An 18,751-nucleotide genomic window follows, 5' to 3' on the forward strand; every position below is an offset into this window, starting at 1 on the left:
GTAATGATAGATGCAAATAACAAGGGTAACAAGTCATCACTTCGTCAGACAGCAGTTGGTACAATTTTTGATCCGCACGTATGATACTCGGAACAGGTCTGTGTGAAATGTTGCTTCATCATTGAAAGATGACTTGTTTGGGGAGTTTGATCGCTAAAAAAACAAAACAAAGCATAAAAGCAGGAATAACTGGTGATATTGCGATCTGGATGTAGCCAGGGCATCAAATTAGCCCATAGCTTCGAAGTTGCTAGAGCTGTGAAGAACTGTCACATAAAACAGTCACATATCAAGCAAGCGATATTCCTGTAAGCTCGGATCGATGGTCGAAAATTGCGTCTTCAACAAACACAGTCTCCATGGGAAGAAGCATGCGCCGCCGATGGATGAAGAAAAGTTGAAAGGAAAAAACGCAAACAGAGCGGCTTTATATGGCCGAAAAACTGCCCCGGTTCGCTAACAAGCCAATCATGGGTGGTACCGACACTAGTCAGCTCCAGCAGTTTGCGCTGTTTGGAGGGTTTGCTCTGTTTGGTACGATTTCGGATCAAAAAAGTAGACAATTTTTTGACACAGGCAACAGCGTCGGCGTCTTTCTGTGTTGGTTTCCACAGTTTTCCCCGGGGAATTTTATCCTGCCTTGGAGGTTCTGGAAAAAGCGATCGTTTCTTTGTCCGTCCCGCTTTTCCCGTTCTACTGCTCATTGTAGCCAACGATACCGGTATGAAGTCCCTCTTTTCCTGTCGGATTAGGAAATAGGTAAATTCTGCGATTTGCTCATACTAACGAACTTTGAATTGATTAGGCTACGTACTTTTTTATACCCTTGCTCCCACCCGTCACAAAAGCAAATCCGTCACCATGGTCGACGCTCCCGAGAGCCCCATGCCGCAGGAACAAAGTGTGTAGCGATACAATTGGGCTGCTCATTTGGGGCTAGGCCCAACCGAGGCCGTACTCTTTATCGCTAATGCGTGGCTAGCTCCCCAAAAGAACATCTACCAGAATGGGGTCAGAACGACAGGTCGCGCTTTCCACTCTCCCAACTGGCGTGTGAAGCGTGAAGGGAGCCCCAGTGGACAAAGCACCGCTGCCGCTGGGTCCCCCGGTCCCAAGACAAACACCTCGAGACTCGCCTTCAGCCGACCAAGCCCGCATGTCCCGCAGGCCATCTCGGAAGGTCGTCGCCTCTACGTGGGCAACATGCCTTACACGGCCAAGTCGGAGGATGTGCAAGCCCTCTTTGATGCGGCCGAGTTCTCAATGTATGGATTCTCATGAACAGAAGAAGACAACCCTGGGCGTTCCAAACTGAGTGCTTAATAGCGAGCGTATCGACATCGCCATTGATCCCTTCACCGGTCGCAACCCCTCATACTGTTTCGTCGATCTGGAGACTAAGGAGCTGGCTGAGCAGGCCATGACGGAGCTGGATGGCCGGGATATGCTCGGTCGTCCTGTCAAGATCAAGCCTGGTGTTGTGAAGTCTTCCAGTGAGCGGGCTCAGCAGCAGCAGCAGCAGTCGCCGCGCGTGGATGCCTCTCCTCGCGAGACGAGGTCCTCCCCGTTCAGCATGGACCGGTGGCGCCGTGGCGACGAGGCTCAGCCCCCTCGGACTCCTGTGAAGACCGCCAGCACCAGCCCTAGCAATAGCAGCGATGCCAGCCGTCGCCTCTATGTTGGCGGCATTCCGAGGTTGACTGATCAGGAGGCGATCACCAGCAACATCACCAACTTCTTCAAGGAATACAATGTGTAAGGGTTGGCCTTTGTGCGTGCTGGTCGTGCGAGATGCTAATTCGGGTCGATAGTGAGAATGTCAGCAAGCTGTTCGCTCCCCACCCCGCGAAGAGATTCGAGCCCGGTGACCATTACTACCTGTTCGTCGACTTCAGCAGCGCCGAAGAAGCTGAAAATGCCATGAACGCGCTGAACCGAGCGGAGGGCCCTTGGGGCGCCACTCTCCGGGTCCAGAGAGCCCGCGGAGACACCAACTCGCAGGACCGGAGAAACAAATACTCTTCCGGCCGGGACGAAGCCGCCCCCGCTGCCGAGGAGGTTGCGGTCGCAGTATAGTCCCGACAGACCGACACTGCCGAGCGATCATCATCATAAAGAGCAAGACTTCACCCCCGAAGCTAAAAATAGATGCCTGACGTTGTTACGATATGAATAAGGGGCTTCCACCCCAACAAAAGAAGTTTACGAACTACGCTCCTCCGCCCCTCGGCCCTCCGTCTGCTGATACAACCGCGGACAGGGGCCAATGGAAGCCATGGGTCTGCGGCAAGGGGCGATGCTTATCAGGGCTCCCGTCCCGTGCAGAAGCATCAAAGGCCTGTTCGTTTCTATCCGTAGGGCTATGCATCTACCGTATGGATATGAGACGGGGCCAGCCAGACACTACACTCAAAAAGGGGGAAAGGTTGAAAATAATGGCCATTGGGTCGGCAAAAGAATTGCATAGGCAAGCACCTGGAATCTATAATAGATGCAAATGCACATAATCACCAGGAGTACTCCGTATCTACCAAATTTATCCTTTGGCTATTTGTAGACATAGCTCACGCGTACCCGATTCAATTCCCGCAACTAGGTAGGCGGAATCGTCCGGCTGACACCCAATATTGGGATTATTGGGCCCAGTCCGCTGTCGAAAATCGCTCATGTAAATCCACCCTGGTAGTACGGGGTAGACGCTCAAGTCCCACCAAGGAGACATGCAAGGGACCCAATCAGCGCGGCTCCATTGGAGATCAAGGCCTCTAATTTTGAACAATAATGGCATGTCAGCTACGGAGTAGATACTATGTAGGTACTACTATCTATCTATAACTCACTAAGTAGAAATCCCTCTAAAAGGAGAAACACCTCGACCAAATTTTCACGCCGTCCTTGAGGCTAGACCCGAAAGGCCCCGTTACGACTTTACCCGACGAAAACGCAGAGGGTCACGTGTGGCAGGAGGCAATTAGTCGGGGCCAGATGACCTGACAAACTGGGGAAATTCACGCCTCCCCGGATGCACTGCGATCGACTCTTTCAGGGCGGTTCTGATCTTCTGCAATCCATCCGGGTCCAGCCCAGTGGGAGTGTTTCTGGTCCGACTAGATACCAGTACTACTTGCCTCGACCGAGCGGCGTTGTTGCGACTGCCCCGCGGAATGACGTCTGTGCTCGTCGACTCCTTCTTCACCGCATCGACTGTTGGGTTAATGACATCCAACCAGAGCTGCTGTTGATCCATTCCATTGACTACTACTACTACTGCTACTACTACTATTGTTCTCTCCTCGCAAGAATCCGTCGTGAGACAGGCCGGATCTGTCTGAACTCAACTGCTTAGACCCATTTATCCCCGCCAAACAAATTACAAGTCGCAGATTACTTTGCTCCTTTTCTATCAAGAATTCTTGCGCTTTCGCCCGTTACCGACCCTATCCGTCCTACATCCCTTCTCCCGGCGTCCGGTCGGACACCCCTGGAGGCCGAGGTCGAAGTTCGCCTCATCCACGCTCAAACTACCTACTCAGCAGCCGATTCCAAGCTCATCCCGACCGCTCGTCATGTCCAGTGCGATTCGGAGGGGCAATGGCCATACCTACTTCGCCAGCGTAAGTGGAATGAATGCTTTGTTGTCATTGTTCGTTGCTTGGGTGTTTCATGTGGGGTGACTCGGTGTCGGTGTTGCCGGTGACGTTATGTACTCTCCTGATCCTAGGCGCTACCGGTGATGCCTTATACCCCTCATTTTGGAGGGGAATTGCCGGTGTTTGCGATCAAAACTTGGAATCACGACACTTGCACGGTCTTTTGTATCCTGTTTCTTTTGTCTCGCCCATCTATTCTCTGCTGTCCCTGGCATTTACGTGATTCCGCAATGGCAGCAACTCCAGAAAGACTTACTCTTCTTCCCAGTCCGATGACTCCAAAATCTGTGTGGTCATGGTTGGCCTCCCAGCCAGAGGCAAGAGTCTCATAGCTGGAAAAGGTACGTTGGCTCTGGTTTTAGTATGTTCAGGCACTAACTGTAGCAGCCATGCGATATCTCGCCTGGGTTGGGATCCCCGCTCGGGTGTTCAACGTCGGCACCTACCGTCGTCAAGGCACGCCGCAGCCCAACGCGACCTTTTTTGATCCGCATAATTCCGAGGGCGAAAAGATGAGACGTGCGGCCGCGGAGGCTGCGGTTTCCGATATGCTTCAGTGGTTCAGGTCCGGGAAAGGTGTGGTAGCCATTCTCGATGCCACGAATTCCACGAAAGAGCGGCGGCGTTGGATCCACGAGCGCTGCCAGGAAGATGGCGTTGAAACACTGTACGTCGAGTCAATATGCGACGATGAAGACTTGATCATGAACAACATCTTGGAAGTCAAGACGACGTCGCCGGATTACAAGGGACAGGATCCGGAAGTTGCTGCCCTCGATTTCCGCAACCGCATCCGCAATTATGAGAAGGCCTATGAGACAATTGACGATAATGAGAAGAACTTCACCTATGTAAAACTCATCAATGTCGGCTCGACAGTCATCATCAACCAGATCAAAGATTATCTTTCCAGTCGATTGGTCTATTACATTCAGAACCTCCACATCAAACCTCGTTCAATCTGGCTATCCCGCGTAAGTGATGCATCCACCACTGTCCTACACTGTCTCTGACAAGCTCTAGCATGGCGAGTCAGAATATAATCTAACTGGGAAGATCGGCGGCGACTCCAACATTTCAGAGCGTGGCGAGGCATATGCCCGGGCTCTGCCTGGCCTATTAAAGAAGTCCGGGGTGCCACCCAACACCAAGATTGTTATCTGGACATCGACGCTGAAACGTACGATCCAAACAGCTCGTCATCTCGCTGCTGAGACGGGTTTTGAGAAGCTAGAATGGAAGGCGCTGGACGAGCTCGACTCCGGTGTCTGTGATGGACTCACATACGAGCAGATCGCGCAAAAATACCCGGAGGACTTTGCTGCGCGCGACGAGGACAAGTATAATTACCGCTACCGTGGCGGAGAGTCTTACCGTGATGTGGTCATCCGGCTAGAGCCCATCATCATGGAACTGGAGCGCAGTGAAAATGTGATCATCGTTACGCACCAGGCCGTCCTCCGATGCATCTACGCATACTTCCTCAACACGCCGCAAGAGCAGAGTCCATGGATGGAGGTGCCGCTCCATACGCTGATCAAGCTCACGCCACGGGCATACGGTACGGACGAGCAGCGCTTCAAGGCGGATATCCCGGCTGTCTCAACATGGCGCGCTAAGGGCACGTCGGCGAAACACCAGGAATACCCCACCGAGATCAAGGCGTGATCCGAGATAGTGAGGTTTATTATTCCAATACAAGTCCGTCTTGTCCTATTGTTATGCTCTTGTATCAGTTTTGCCATTTTTCTCCCTATTGGGTTTGGCCTTCATTTGTGAAGGCGCATGCGTTCCTCCGCCTTTGATATTGAAAAGTCGGGACTCATCTTTGATTGTGGCCCAATGGGCTGTGTTTGTTTGATCGGTTGGTTGGACGTTAGATTCTTGCATGGGTTCGGAGCTTATATGCCAGCGGATAGCGATACACATCAGTAGCGCTGTGCATGGAACAGGGGGATACATCCATTCAGTTATATAGCTTAGCATAATAGACTAGATTCTATTCTTACGAATACAGTTTTCACTCTTTATCCTATTACTTTAAAAGTACAATGATAATCCAAGCACAAGTAAGCAAGGGATACCCGTCACATGAGCCAGCGCGCCATACTGACGGATCCATACCCATCAGCCGTCGGTGTCAGGCTTGGCACGGGCCCGGGGGGAGCGCAGCTCAACCCGGCCGTCCATCCCAGCTCCGCTATTCTACGCTATCCTATCGACTCGACCTCCGCCCATCCACCAACACTCCAACACCTCGCAATGAACAACTGAATCTACACAGACACAACACCCCTCTTCTCTACGACCCCCATTGACATGAAATGACATGACCACACCCCCCTAACTCTCGGCTAAGCGGCGACACCTACCTACCTACCACATACCCTTAACCTCCGTCACGGAGCTAGCCAGCTCGCCGCCGCACCCACCAACCAACCAACCAACCAACCCCGACACACCGATTTATTCACGCATACAACATAGCACACTACCCCATACCGAATCCACACATATATACACACAAACGAGGGAAAATATAAAGAAAACCAAGGAAGGTGAAACGAAGGAAGGAATGAACATGTTATCCGCCTTCACGGCCCGACCGCTCGTTGAGCTGAAGCCGCGCGATCGATCACGGATTGAATCCGTGCTTGCGTACGGCGATCGGGTCCTGGTCGGGTTGAATAATGGGTGTTTGAGGATATATCGAGTGAATGAACCGTCGCCTGCCAGTTCGAATAGCGCTAGTGAGGGGGGGGGTGATGGCAGTGGTGGAGGTGGTGGTGAGGGGAGTAATGGTGATGAGGATGCGACGATACGGAATGCGAATGGGGGTACGATGAATGGGAATACGGTTACGAATGGGACGAATGGAGGGAATGGGAATGGGGGTAAAACGGAATTGTTGCGCGAGGTGGAAAAGTTCTCGCGGTATAAGATTGAACAGTTGGCGTTGATTAAGGAGGCTAAGATATTGGTTTCCCTTGCCGGGGGATATGTGGCGCTGCATGATTTGGGGACGTATGCGTTGCAGGAGCAATTGGGGAAGACGAAGGGGGCGACGACTTTTGCAGTCACTTCGAATATTGTTAATGATCCGGAGACGGGTGTGCCGGCTATTGTGTCGAGGTTGGCGGTGGCGGTGAAGAGGAAGATCTTGGTGTGGGTGTGGAGGGATATGGAGATGGAGGTGGAACGGGGGGTTATGGAGATGACGCTGGTTAGTGGGATTAAGACGCTGACGTGGGTGTCGGGGACGAGGTTGGTGGCTGGGCTGGGGTCGGGGTTTGTCATGGTTGATATCGAGGGGGAGGGGACGATCGTGGATTTGTCTGGTCCAGCCGGGATTAGTGGGCTGGGTGGCCAGGAGAGTACTGGGCGATTGGCGGGAGTGGGTGTCGCCAGTATGAGTTATATTGGCATTGGAGGTGCGGCGCCGAAGCCATTGGCGACGAGATTGAAGGAGGGCCAGGTGTTGCTGGCCAAGGATATCAATACGCATTTTATTGATGTGCAGGGGAATTCGCTGGGGCGGAGACAGATCCCCTGGAGTCATGCGCCGGCGGATATTGGGTATTCGTATCCGTTTTTGTTGGCGTTGCATGATTCTTCGAAGGGGGTGTTGGAGGTCCGGAACCCGGAGACGTTGTCGCTGTTGCAATCGATTCCGCTGCCGTCGGCCAGTATAATGCATATCCCGCAGCCGACGATCAGTCTGGCGCATGCTGGGAAGGGGTTTCTGGTGTCGAGTGACCGGACGATTTGGAGGATGGAGGCGTTGAGTTACGATACGCAGATCGATTCGCTGGTCGAGAAGGGGTACCTGGATGAGGCAATCAGTCTGGCGAGTATGCTGGAGGATGCGCTGCTGCGGGATAAGCAGGGGAGGCTGCGCCAGATCAAGCTGGAGAAGGCCGAAGGGCTGTTTAAGATGCGGAAGTACTGTGACTCGATGGATCTGTTCACGGAGATCTCGGCGCCCCCGGAGACCATCATTCGACTCTATCCGAAGATTATCGCGGGCGAACTGTCGTCGATTGTCGACGAGCCGGAAGAGTCGGACGATGGTACGAGCGACAGTCCTTCCAAGACACCAGAGAACCACAACCAGACCGACGGGTCGACTGTGGAGGAAACACCGGTTCCGAAGACGCTGTCGCATGCTCCCTCGGTGATGTCGCTTCTGCGGACGCGGACAGACGACGGCAGTGATGCGGGCAGTATCCGCGCGAAGGTGGTCGAGGATGCCAAGCACGACAAGGCGCTGGAAGGGAATGATCTGAAACTGGCTGTTCGTGAGCTGCAGAGATACCTTGCAGATGTGCGGAGGAGGTTCCAGCGGTTCCTGAACCCGGATGGCTCGCTGAAGGTGATTGATGCTACGTCGGACGGGGCGAACGATGCGTTGACAGACTCGGTCATGAAGCTGCTGAGTATTGACAAGGAGGATGACTATGACCTCGGGGAGAAGCTGCGAGAAAAGGCCAGGCTCGTGGATACGACCCTGTTCCGGGCATACATGTATGCCATTCCTGCGTTGGCAGGGTCATTGTTCCGTATTGCCAACTTCTGTGACCCGGATGTGGTGATGGAGAAGCTGGAGAAGACCGGGCGTCACAACGATTTGATTGACTTTCTGTACGGGAAGAAGCTCCACCGACAGGCGCTGGAGCTGCTCCAGAAGTTCGGACGGGCTGACGACGAGGAAGAGACGGCGCCTCAGCTGCACGGGCCGAAGAGAACGGTTGGGTATCTGCAGAATCTGTCTCCAGACCACATCGATTTGATCCTCGAGTTTGCGGAGTGGCCGGTGCGGGAGGCCCCTGAGCTGGGCATGGAGGTCTTCCTGGCAGATACGGAGAACGCAGAGACCCTGCCGCGGGATCGGGTGCTGGACTTCCTGGAGGACATTGATGTAAACCTCGCTGTCCGTTACCTGGAGCATATCATCGGGGAATTGAACGATATGACACCGGATCTACATCAGAAGCTGCTCATGCTCTATTTGGAACGGCTGAAGAAGCACCAGACGAAGGAATGGGAGTTCTCTAGCGAGGTGGACTATGTCGAATGGCAGAATAAGTTCCTGAATATGCTCAAGTCCAGCTCCCAGTATTCCCCGGCTAAGATTCTTGATCGGCTTGACCGAGACGGTGAGTACTCTCGTTGCGATGCTAATACGGTGCTGACGATGCCAGATCCCGAGTTCTTCGAGGCACGAGCGATTGTTTTCAGCAAGATGGGACAGCATAGGCAAGCACTGGAGATCTACGTGTTTAAGCTGGAGGACTACACAAAAGCTGAAGAGTGAGTCAGCTATATCGACTGCACCATTCACTGGGCTAACCCTTGCAGGTACTGTAACCAACTCCATAAGATGGAGGATACGGCGGCCGCGGATGGGACGGCTTCACGCTGCGTAGCCTTACTGGCTTATGAGGAGGACAAACCATCGATTTATCTAACTCTATTGTCTCTATATCTATCTCCTCCCCACGACTACAAGCCCCGGTACGGGCCTGCGCTCGCGGTGCTAGCCAAACATGGATCCCGTCTGCCGCCGAATTCTGCACTGGACCTGATCCCCGAAACGCTCCCGGTCAAGGAGCTCGACTTCTATTTCAAGGGGCGTATGCGCGCCGCCAACTCGATCCTGAACGAGAGCCGGATCGTGGCCAACCTGCAGAAGGCCGAAAACATCAAGACCCAGGCGCAGCTGCTGGTGGGTGAGGGGACAGATGCGCGATCGACGCGATCGCGACATGTCACCATCACCGAAGAGCGGGTGTGTGGTATCTGCCACAAGAGGATCGGAGGGAGCGTAATCAATGTGTTTCCGGAGTAAGTTCCCACCAGTATCCAGTATCCTTCAATTGAGCGTCGCTGACCAGAGGTAGCAATACTGTTGTCCATCTTGGCTGTGCCAATCGCATGCGTTGAGCCCATGATATTGTCTGTATATAGAGGTTTATTGGTATCGATTCATCGTTTCGTTTGCGTTTTTTCTTTTCTTTTCTTTTCCCTCCTGTTTCCCGCATCTTCCTACCCCCACGTCTTCTCTTGTCTTGTCTTGTCTTATATTGTTCAAAGCATACCGGAGTGGCGGACATTTTCCCCTGCACTATGATACCCCGGGCTAGCAGTATTCAAGGATCCATCCATCCATCCAACCACCAAATGCATATGATTCCTCAATTCGATTCAAATCAATTCATTATTCGTTCCTCGCAACGCAGTACCCCGTCCAGAAAAATCCCCAACAGAGTTGCGCAACCCAACCCAACCCATCTCCATTAGTAAAAAGGAAGAAGAAAAGGATCAAGCATCCTCCTCCACAACCTCCTCCCCATAATTCTCCTCCTCCTTGACCTCCTTATCAGAGACCGCCTGACCCTGCGCCTCCGCCGCCTTCTTATCTTCTTCCATCCGCTCGGTCAGGAACACATTGATGTCGTTTTGGATGTTGGGCACGAGTTTGCGTAGTTCGGCGAGGTAGGTGACTTTTGTGGCGACGGAGGTGGGATGTGTGGTGGTGATGGGGTGTTCGAAGGTGTGGGTTTGTTGGGGGGAGGTGTAGATTGCGTGGAGGGTTGTTATGGTGGACATGGTGGTGGTGGTGGTGAGGTGTGGTGGTGGGGTGGAAGGATTTGGGAGGGGAGGGGAGGAGGTGGTGATGGCGGGGATCGGATCGGCAGGGCGGTCGAGGCGGCTGTCTTTCCCTCCCCGGCGCCTATCTAGTAGTAGGTGGTAGTTGTATGTGGGCATTGCGCGCGAGCTGTCGGGGATTGGTTATAGGGTGTTTTTCAGTTTTTCTTTTTTTTTTTTCTACTTCCTATAGAATTTCGTATCTGTTTGTGTTTATTGGCTTGTGTTTGGTGATGTTATTTGGATTGCGTGTTACTTTTGGTGCTTGTTTGATCTATCTATAGATAATCTCTTTTGTCTTCGTCAGTAGTGATGCTTTCTTGTCTTTGAGATGGTTGTTTTCTGGTGCTGTTGGTTTGGTTTGAATATAGTACTGTGTTCAGTTGCTGGGTTCTTCGGTTTTTTTTTTTTTTTTTTTTCTTATCTACTCGCAGGTTAACTGGATATATTTATAGATCCGGTTGCGGACAGTAATTGCATGTATGAACTGGGACAATCACTATAATGTGAAGAATGGGATGAGTAGCAGAATTGTGGCCATCGAGATCAGTGTTTTGTGACTAGATACTTTGGTAGTTCATCAATACTCTGTTAAATGCATTGCGTGTTATCCTTAAGCCATCGTTATCGCATAACTGTCCTCAATCTGCTATCCCATGAGTATCAAATCCTATCCCCAAACTATCACCATCCCAAGCTAGAGCAATGCATATCCCAATGCCAGCAGCACATGTCCCTCCAAGTTCTTTCCACCCAACGAAACGCAACCAGCAACAACAAAAGCATAATCATCAGCAGCAGCCCTAGTAAAGCAATACCCTTAAAGCGAATGACCAAAGCGCAACCGGATTCAAACCCCTTTCTCCTCTCCCCCATCCCCAGCACCACCGCCACTAACCCCCCTCTTACAAACCTCCCTGAACCTCTTTTGTAAGGCCCCGGCAGGATACCTCTTCCCTCCCGCACTCTCCACCGCATCTGCAATAAGCCGCCACTTATCTCCTTCGAACTTCTCCTCGACTTCCTTTTTGGCGCGGAGCATGCGTGCTTCCTAACAAATATAGATTAGCATCATCCCCCTCACATTCCCAAAGAAGTAAGAAATGGGAAAAAAACATACATCATTCCCATCCATCTCCACAAAATTACTCTTCATAGTAGTATATCTCATGCGAAGAGTCGACCCTCCAACCTGAATACCCGTCAACTTCACCCACTCCTTCGTGATTTCGTTCCATCCGCGCTGTTCGTCATCTCGAAGACGCAGGATGAGCCTATCGTTGATGGTGGCGGCGTCAAGATTAGTGGGGATTGGGGGCAGTCTGGTTTTCTTGGGCGTAAGCTTGGGTTTTTTGCTGGGGGATTCGGAGGAGGAGGAGTGTGGGGAGGTTTTGATGGGGCCGCGCTTGGTGCTGGTTTTTCTCTTTGGGTTGGTTAGATAGTTGGGTTGGTTTGGGTGGCTGGTAGGTGGGGGGATGGTTACCACTGCTTTGGAAAGGGTGGAGTTTTCGGTCTCTTCGGGGTCGGGCTTGATGGGGGTGCTGGAGTTGATCGGGGTGAAGTATTTGGAGGGAGAGTCGGGTGAGGGTGAGGGGTCCATGGTTGGGTCTTGTCTTGGTGGTGAGTTGGTGTTTGTGTCTGTTGAGATGGTGGTGATGGGATGAAGGAGTGGTGAGGTGGATGGTCATGTAGATGGTTGAGAGAGGGGAGGAGAGAAAGAGAGAGCAGAGATGAGAAGAGATGTCATGTTTGAGGGCATTGAGGTTGGGTTCAGTTGGTGTTACTCGTAGTGAATGTGTTGGTCTTCAGGCAGTGAAGTGGAAGAAAGGCGGCATTTATTGGGGATTGGACTTCACTGGAGGGATATGCTACATGGGCAGTTACTAGATTCGGGTTGTTATGAAGCCTCTAAAGAGATGGATGTGGTTTTGATTGATATGGTATCATGGGACTTCTGTCCATTAAGCTACAAAAAAGAGGAGTTGCAACTTATCAATATTAGTGCTGCGTGAGCAGAAGGCAGGAGCAGAACTTGTATTTTCTTAGGTAGATCTTCTTCTAGACTTTTCTGTCCTGGAACGATTTTCTTGGAGCCTGGATAGACTGCGGATGGGAATGGTTTACAGCTTGGGCTTTCTGTTAGAACCATCCACACTGTCACCTCTTCAACCGTGACTTCACTTCGGATACATTCATTTGATATTCATCGCCGGGATCTGTTTCATGGTCATAATCACCATCTAGGGTTTCTGCAACCCCGCTTAGGGCGAGCACACGGTGGAGAGACCACTGCATTCAAGAGTGGATAAATCACACAATTGCTTGTCTGAATAACAAGGGTATTCCCCGGATCTTACCAGCTCCCCAGTCTTGCTATTGTATATTGTTCAAATTGGAGCCTGATTCGGTCGCCTCTGATGTCGCATGTATCTTGCCATGCGTTCAGTCAACCAGATCATTATTTGCAATGAAAAAGGGAAAATGTGCAGGGATTGAACGGGAATTCCAGCATCCGGGACTATGCATCGTTTCTTGCACTATGCACTGGTAAGGAAGCATGGTATAATAGATATGGATTGAGTACTGTGACCTTCTGCGGCGCTTTAGAAGGGAATCGAGAAGTAGAGGATTTAGTGGTGGTGTTTGCAAGGTTGTAAGCAATCGAGATGTTCACTGGCTCTGGATCGCACTTTCTTTTCCGGTATTAGCGAGGTCTCAAATATAAACAGATGTCAGTCATATAACATCCTGGGACCCGATATTTCATCACCTACATGAACTCGGGTGAACTGGGCAGAGATCTGTTTTCTTCCGCCTTTGAACTCTCTTAAAGCCACGGTCGTGACTCTTGAAGTTGAATAGAGGCGGCATTTTCTGTCCATGACTCACGTTGCGAGTACTGAAGTAGTGGTTACACCTGTGCGATCTCATTTAAGCCACGCTGATTTCATCTCCGAGGTAGGAATCACTTTTTCTTCAATGAAGGCGGGCAGATTACCTGATCTTTCTCTTTATGGCCCTCACACAACTTACGCATTTCATGCCTAAATCGTCATATCATCTGTTGACGCGATCAGGCCGCATTCTTTATCTAATTTAGCCTTTGTTAGTCAAACAAGTCTACTGGCGTAAGAAAGGCTGCGTCGCGGATAAAATAGACAAATCAGAGTGCTTGGCCAATGCGGTATGTCCCTGCTGAGGTCCACGGTCCAGGCCCCCAAGTCGAGTTCTATATCCTGATTGGTTCTTCAAGCTATCTATAACGTTACGATCTAGATGGATACTGCCCTCATTCACCGCTTCAGCCAGAACAGAAATATAGATTTAGACCGTATCAACTGCGCTGTGGAGTCCTTTGGGAGATAATCAGAAGGTGCTTGGGAAGTGCTTGGGAGATGCTCAAAGAGATAATATAGAAGGCTTCAGAGGATTTGAAATAGGAAGCTCTGGGAAGTGCTCCAGATGCTTAATAAGGCTCTTGCAATGCCTTGGGCTGTGACATTGGCAAGCTGCAGGCCAGACCCTAGATAGCCAGGCTAATCAAATCCCTCTTGCAGCCTCGCCCTTGGCTCCAGTCGCAAATAAGACCAGGGGATCCTAGCAGGGATTTGTCCATGACGGATACGACAGGTGCCTGCTGCCTATGCGGATCGGTTGGGGGAGGATGATTCACACACCCTCCATCTATGGAGTACCTCTGACTCTCTCGCCCAATTCTAGTGGTTGGTATGTGTCACTGGCTGTCCATTCCAATCTTGGGTGCGCCGTAACCGTCCTCAACCACCAGACCGGGGGTTCTCCTGGCATTTGGCATCTGGACAGCGCATGAGACACGCGTGCTGGCAAATGTCGGTGACCGATCAGCTGCCGATCTAAGCACGGGAAGTGCCAGTCCGTAATGCTTGGTGATGGGGAGAAAGAGCAAGCAAAGACATCCAGTGCGGCTGAAGGGTTGGCTCCTGCGGCCGTCGGGGAGGGAGCCTGTGCCACTTGGGGAGGCATTGGTGACCAGGGCACATTAATATCAACTGCTGCTGACCGGCGGCCATCCAGACTCTCATTGGCAAGCATCGCCAGCCCAGCCTCTTCCCAATCCGGCACTTTTTTACTTTTTCCAGGCTCTCTCCGACGGCCATGGAATCGCCTCACTGTCTGCTGTGCCCCCCGGCTCGTCATCCCCCTGCCCTGGTATTTATTCACGCCGTCTCCCCCAACCTGACCCGCAGTCCTTCCTTCCGTCTGCTCCTTCTCTCCTCTTCCTTCATTTCATTTCTTCCCCTTTGCATCCTTCCCTTGACCTCGTCTCGGGTGGTTAGGCATCACACCGCCAGAATTCGAGTCCTCCAATCTGCTGGGCTGGCCAACACGCAAGGCGCTTCGCAAGCGAGGATACGACCGACCTCTTAGGCATCAGAGTACGTCACGGCCATTCCTCCGCCTTGTCCTCGCTCCTGCCTTTTTCTTCCCTGACTCTCCCATCTCCCATTTCCCATTTATCTCCCCCGACCTTTCCAATCCATGTCCACTGATCCCCAGCAGCAGACCTCGGAGCTTGAAAGTGGGCCTGTGCCTGAGCCTGAGCCTGTGCCGGTCCCTGGACCAGCTCCATCCACCTCCACCATGGCCGACGCTAGTGCCCCGGCCTCGTCCGCCCCCGAATCCAAGCTCGACGCCGACCCGCCCACCACTGATTCTCCCCCCGTCATCTCTGACCCCAAAGCTCCCCCCGCCCCCATCACCGAGCCCGTCGCCAAAAAGTCCGTCTGCTCCAAGCACCCCACAAAAGAGCAGGATCCCAATCGGTCCACCAAGAAAAAGAAGGCCCACCGGAAGGCATCCTCCATCGTCACCCCCAGCGATGACAGCTCGCCGGAAATAAACTCCACCACTGACGAATCTAACCCGGACTCCGCATCCGACGGCGAAGCCACCCAGTCCTCATCCGAGTCCGCGTCGGATCGCAAGCAGCGCCGCCGACGGGCCAAGAACAAGGCGAAGAAAGCTCTGAAAGGTGGCAGAAAGAAGAAGAGCCGGTCGCATCAGACCGATTCGGATTCTACTTCCGATGACGAGGACAGCGATGACTCCGATTCTACGCTCGATGAAAAGACCCTGAAAAAGCTGGTCGCCAAGCTCAAAGCGAAGAAAAACGCAAAGAAATCGCGGTCAAAGCAAGATTCGTCCGAGGAACTGCCAGATGAAGATGACGGCGACGACGACGACGACGACGCGGATGCGGAAGAGTTGGCGCTCTTGCTGGCCAAGCAGAAACTGGCTACCTTACGAATCAAGCTCGCTGACGGGCGTCGGAAAGGTCGAGGCAAACGTGGCTTGAACGATGGACTCACGGAAAGTCAGAAGGGGAGCTCTCAGAAGACCAAGGGTCGGAAGAAGGCGGCCTCCAAGATTGCATTTAAACGGGTAGATCAATGTTCGTCTTCCCCTATCCATTCATGCTCTACTCTAGCTAATCTTGTTCACCAGTGTGGGACAATACAATCCACAACTTTAAGCTGACCGAGACGGTCGATGACCCCGACGCAAACGAGTGGGACCAGTACCTTTTCACCGTGCGTCGCAAATTCGACTGGGACAACAAATATCTGGAGACCGTGGTGGACCTGAAAAGCAAGTACCTCCGCGATGCGCTGGCCAAGGTCATGGACGGAGTCAAGGGCGTCAGCTTGGTGCAGGAGACGGCGGTCGTCGATCCAAACATGCTCTTCCTATATCTTGAGGAGACGCGACAATACATGAAGGACCTTGCGCAGCTAGCCAAAGCAGAAAAAAAGAGAAAAGCCCGAAAAGTAGCCGAGCTCAAGGCATCCCATCTGAAGGTGCTCATTAAGTATCTGGACACGGATTACGCCGAAACTAAGAAAACTCTGTATCCGCTTCTGGACGCCAATATGATCACCTTCGATCTCCTGTGGGCCATCTTCAAGCCTAACACTGTGGCGTACTCCTCCACGTATGGAAACCAGGACGAGCCGCGCGCGTTCAAGATTGAGTATGCCACCAAGGAGTCTTCCTTCATGAAGGGCCAATGGTACAGCATTGAGGGCCGCTATCTCGAATACGACGGCAAGGCCTTTGGCATGGGCACCATGGCTGCGGAGGTTGAGTCCTTCAAGGGCGCCCGCAAGATCACCAGTCTCAGCTGCTATCCCCTGAAGTACCATCGCGAAGCCGAGAGCGTCAAGGCGAAGCTGATTGAGCGGGGCAAGAAGTTCGTGGCGCTACGAGGCATGAACTATCGGTTTCACAAGGGCATGGCCTTCTATAAGAAGAAGCGGTCCGTCATCAAGGTCAACATTAACGGCCGGGTGATGATTGATCCCGCCATCCACCGGCGCATCAACCCCAATTACCCGATCAGCACCGTCCGTCCTAAGGACCCCGACTATCTCGACGGCTCCGATAACGACGGCAGCGATGATGGGTGCTGCTGCGCCATGTCCGACTCGGATTCCGAGCAGGCCTTCGGGCAACTGCGCGACTCGGATGCCCCACAAGTCCGGTACAAGGTGGTGCGAGACAAGGAGGGCAAGCCGCATGTCGTTGAGGTCGAGCTGGATGAGAACGGCAACGAGATTCGCAAGGAGGACATGGATGAGGTCGAGGATCCCTCCGACCGCGATTTCACCGAAGAGGAGCTTCTCATCGCTAGTCCGGTGGTGCTCGGTTTCGCCTTCAGCGAGAAGCTATGGCTCGAGTTTAGCATCTCGGGCATCAGCGATATTGAGTGGAATGAAGACGCCTTCGACTCTCTTGTCCTCCCGGACAACCAGAAATCCATCGTCAAGGCCCTCGTCGAGTCTCATACCTTCCGCGCTGCCCAGAACATTGACGACGTCATCCAGGGCAAGGGCAAGGGCCTCGTCGCCGTGCTCCATGGGCCCCCAGGAACCGGCAAGACCTTGACAGCCGAAGGGATTGCTGAGCTCCTTAAACGTCCACTCTACATGGTTAGTGCCGGCGAGTTGGGTACCGACTCGCGCACCCTTGAAGGGGAGCTAAACAAGATCCTCGATATCGCTCATTCCTGGGGCGCCGTTTTGCTCCTCGACGAGGCGGATATCTTCCTCGAGAAGCGCACAATCCAGGACATCCACCGCAATGCCCTTGTCAGCATCTTCCTGCGGCTCCTCGAGTACTTTCAGGGGATTCTGTTCCTCACCACCAATCGCGTGGAGACCTTCGATGATGCATTCCAATCCCGCATTCACGTTGCCCTGCGCTACGGCGACCTCACCACAAAGGCCAAGCGTAGTGTTTGGAAGATGTTCTTGGAGCGTGTGCAGGCCATGGAGGGTGTGCAGACCGCCACGTTCACTGAGAAGGACTTTGATCTGCTGGCTCGACACAATCTGAACGGACGTCAGGTAAGACCCCCGGGCTTACAAGATGCCTCCCCTCGTACAACTCACTAACAAATCTGTCTCTAATAGATCAAAAATTCCGTCCGCACCGCTCAAGCTCTCGCTGTGAACGAACAAAATCCTTTATCCATGGAGCACATCAAACGCGTCCTCGAAGTCGCACAGACCTTCGACCACGACCTCCGCGGGGGTACAGGCTATCTCGACGCCATGAGGAGTTATACCTAATTTTGACTTTCATGTTGTTTCCGTTTGGTCTTTCCCAGCGAAAAAAATTGGCACTCGAACTTGGCAACCCCTACCTATCTACCTCATCTAGCTAGTGACGACAGATTGGATAACGCCTCCTCCACTGACCGCCTTTCTCGTGCGAAGATCTATTCCTATTTTTATTACCTTGATGATTATTCTTATTGCTACTAACCCCATTCCCCTGATGATGACGACTGTTCACGAGATGCGTTATTTGAAAACCAATACCCCACTCTTTTTCATCTTCGTCCTCGCTATCGTTATGACATCTGCTGGATGTTGCCATTCCTTTGTGTACGGAGTAGACAGGATAACCATATCTAATTTGCAAAGATTGTGGTTAATTCGTTGTGCTCGGTAGCTAAAACAGAAACAAAGAACACGTAACAGTTGAACACGAAGTAATGATCACCAAGAAGTAATTCTGTACGAACCGAAACCCAACCAACTCCTATCCAATCTAGCCTATCTTACTGTCCGAGACCGTACCAGATTTACTCAAAGGGGAATGAATGTCTATTGATATTACTAGATGCAGTTGTGGTCGATGGTGACTTAATTACAGAGTACTACCTTGGGTTGGTGGGGCATTGCTGAGGCGGGGAGGTGAGCTTGGAGGGCTCGGTTCATGGCTTGGTTGACTGGGTAAATGGGAACCCGGCCTTAGATCGGTATAGACAGTGAGTAGGTTCGGTGGTGTGGTTTACATAGATGGGTGGGAAGAACATAGTTACAAGGTATATGGTATAGTCATAATATCTCATTAGATTTTTCTTATTTATAGGAAATACACGTCATGACCATCTCCCCTCACATAAC

General features: G+C 52.2%; 6 protein-coding genes across 6 annotated transcripts; 4 read left to right on the forward strand and 2 right to left on the reverse strand.

Moving 5' to 3' along the window:
- Nucleotides 1-861: 861 nt before the first annotated feature.
- BO94DRAFT_454223 (ribonucleoprotein) lies at nt 862-2,076 on the forward strand (the record flags this gene model as incomplete). The annotated part of the gene is made up of 4 exons (XM_025607601.1): nt 862-901; nt 983-1,265; nt 1,327-1,755; nt 1,812-2,076. 4 exons carry the CDS (start codon nt 862-864, stop codon nt 2,074-2,076), a joined length of 1,017 nt encoding a protein of 338 aa, XP_025473023.1.
- A 1,842-nt stretch (nt 2,077-3,918) lies between these two features.
- On the forward strand, nt 3,919-5,674 carry BO94DRAFT_529651 (bifunctional nucleoside/nucleotide kinase/histidine phosphatase family protein). Its single transcript, XM_025610493.1, has 3 exons — nt 3,919-3,991; nt 4,038-4,624; nt 4,674-5,674. Exons 2-3 carry the CDS (start codon nt 4,040-4,042, stop codon nt 5,316-5,318), a joined length of 1,230 nt encoding a protein of 409 aa, XP_025473024.1. The 5' UTR covers nt 3,919-3,991; nt 4,038-4,039; the 3' UTR covers nt 5,319-5,674.
- A 213-nt stretch (nt 5,675-5,887) lies between these two features.
- Nucleotides 5,888-9,636, forward strand: BO94DRAFT_529652 (putative vacuolar morphogenesis protein AvaB). Its single transcript, XM_025610494.1, has 4 exons — nt 5,888-8,806; nt 8,852-8,960; nt 9,009-9,494; nt 9,551-9,636. Exons 1-4 carry the CDS (start codon nt 6,226-6,228, stop codon nt 9,591-9,593), a joined length of 3,219 nt encoding a protein of 1,072 aa, XP_025473025.1. The 5' UTR covers nt 5,888-6,225; the 3' UTR covers nt 9,594-9,636.
- On the reverse strand, nt 9,612-10,305 carry BO94DRAFT_3982 (uncharacterized protein). Its single transcript, XM_025607381.1, has 2 exons — nt 9,938-10,305; nt 9,612-9,691 (listed from the first exon to the last, which is right to left on the reverse strand). Exon 1 carries the CDS (start codon nt 10,257-10,259, stop codon nt 9,972-9,974), a length of 288 nt encoding a protein of 95 aa, XP_025473026.1. The 5' UTR covers nt 10,260-10,305; the 3' UTR covers nt 9,612-9,691; nt 9,938-9,971.
- Nucleotides 10,306-11,148: 843 nt separating this feature from the next.
- On the reverse strand, nt 11,149-11,898 carry BO94DRAFT_580127 (uncharacterized protein; the record flags this gene model as incomplete). Its single annotated transcript, XM_025615303.1, has 3 exons — nt 11,149-11,349; nt 11,419-11,721; nt 11,782-11,898. 3 exons carry the CDS (start codon nt 11,896-11,898, stop codon nt 11,149-11,151), a joined length of 621 nt encoding a protein of 206 aa, XP_025473027.1.
- Nucleotides 11,899-14,495: 2,597 nt separating this feature from the next.
- Nucleotides 14,496-18,333, forward strand: BO94DRAFT_529655 (ATP-binding protein). Its single transcript, XM_025610495.1, has 4 exons — nt 14,496-14,713; nt 14,838-15,729; nt 15,783-17,683; nt 17,750-18,333. The coding sequence occupies exons 2-4, from the start codon at nt 14,919-14,921 to the stop codon at nt 17,906-17,908; spliced, it is 2,871 nt and encodes a 956-aa protein (XP_025473028.1). The 5' UTR covers nt 14,496-14,713; nt 14,838-14,918; the 3' UTR covers nt 17,909-18,333.
- The last annotated feature ends 418 nt before the right edge of the window (nt 18,334-18,751 follow it).

Source organism: Aspergillus sclerotioniger (genome assembly GCF_003184525.1).
Source record: "Aspergillus sclerotioniger CBS 115572 chromosome Unknown BO94scaffold_1, whole genome shotgun sequence".
NCBI lineage: Eukaryota > Fungi > Ascomycota > Eurotiomycetes > Eurotiales > Aspergillaceae > Aspergillus > Aspergillus sclerotioniger.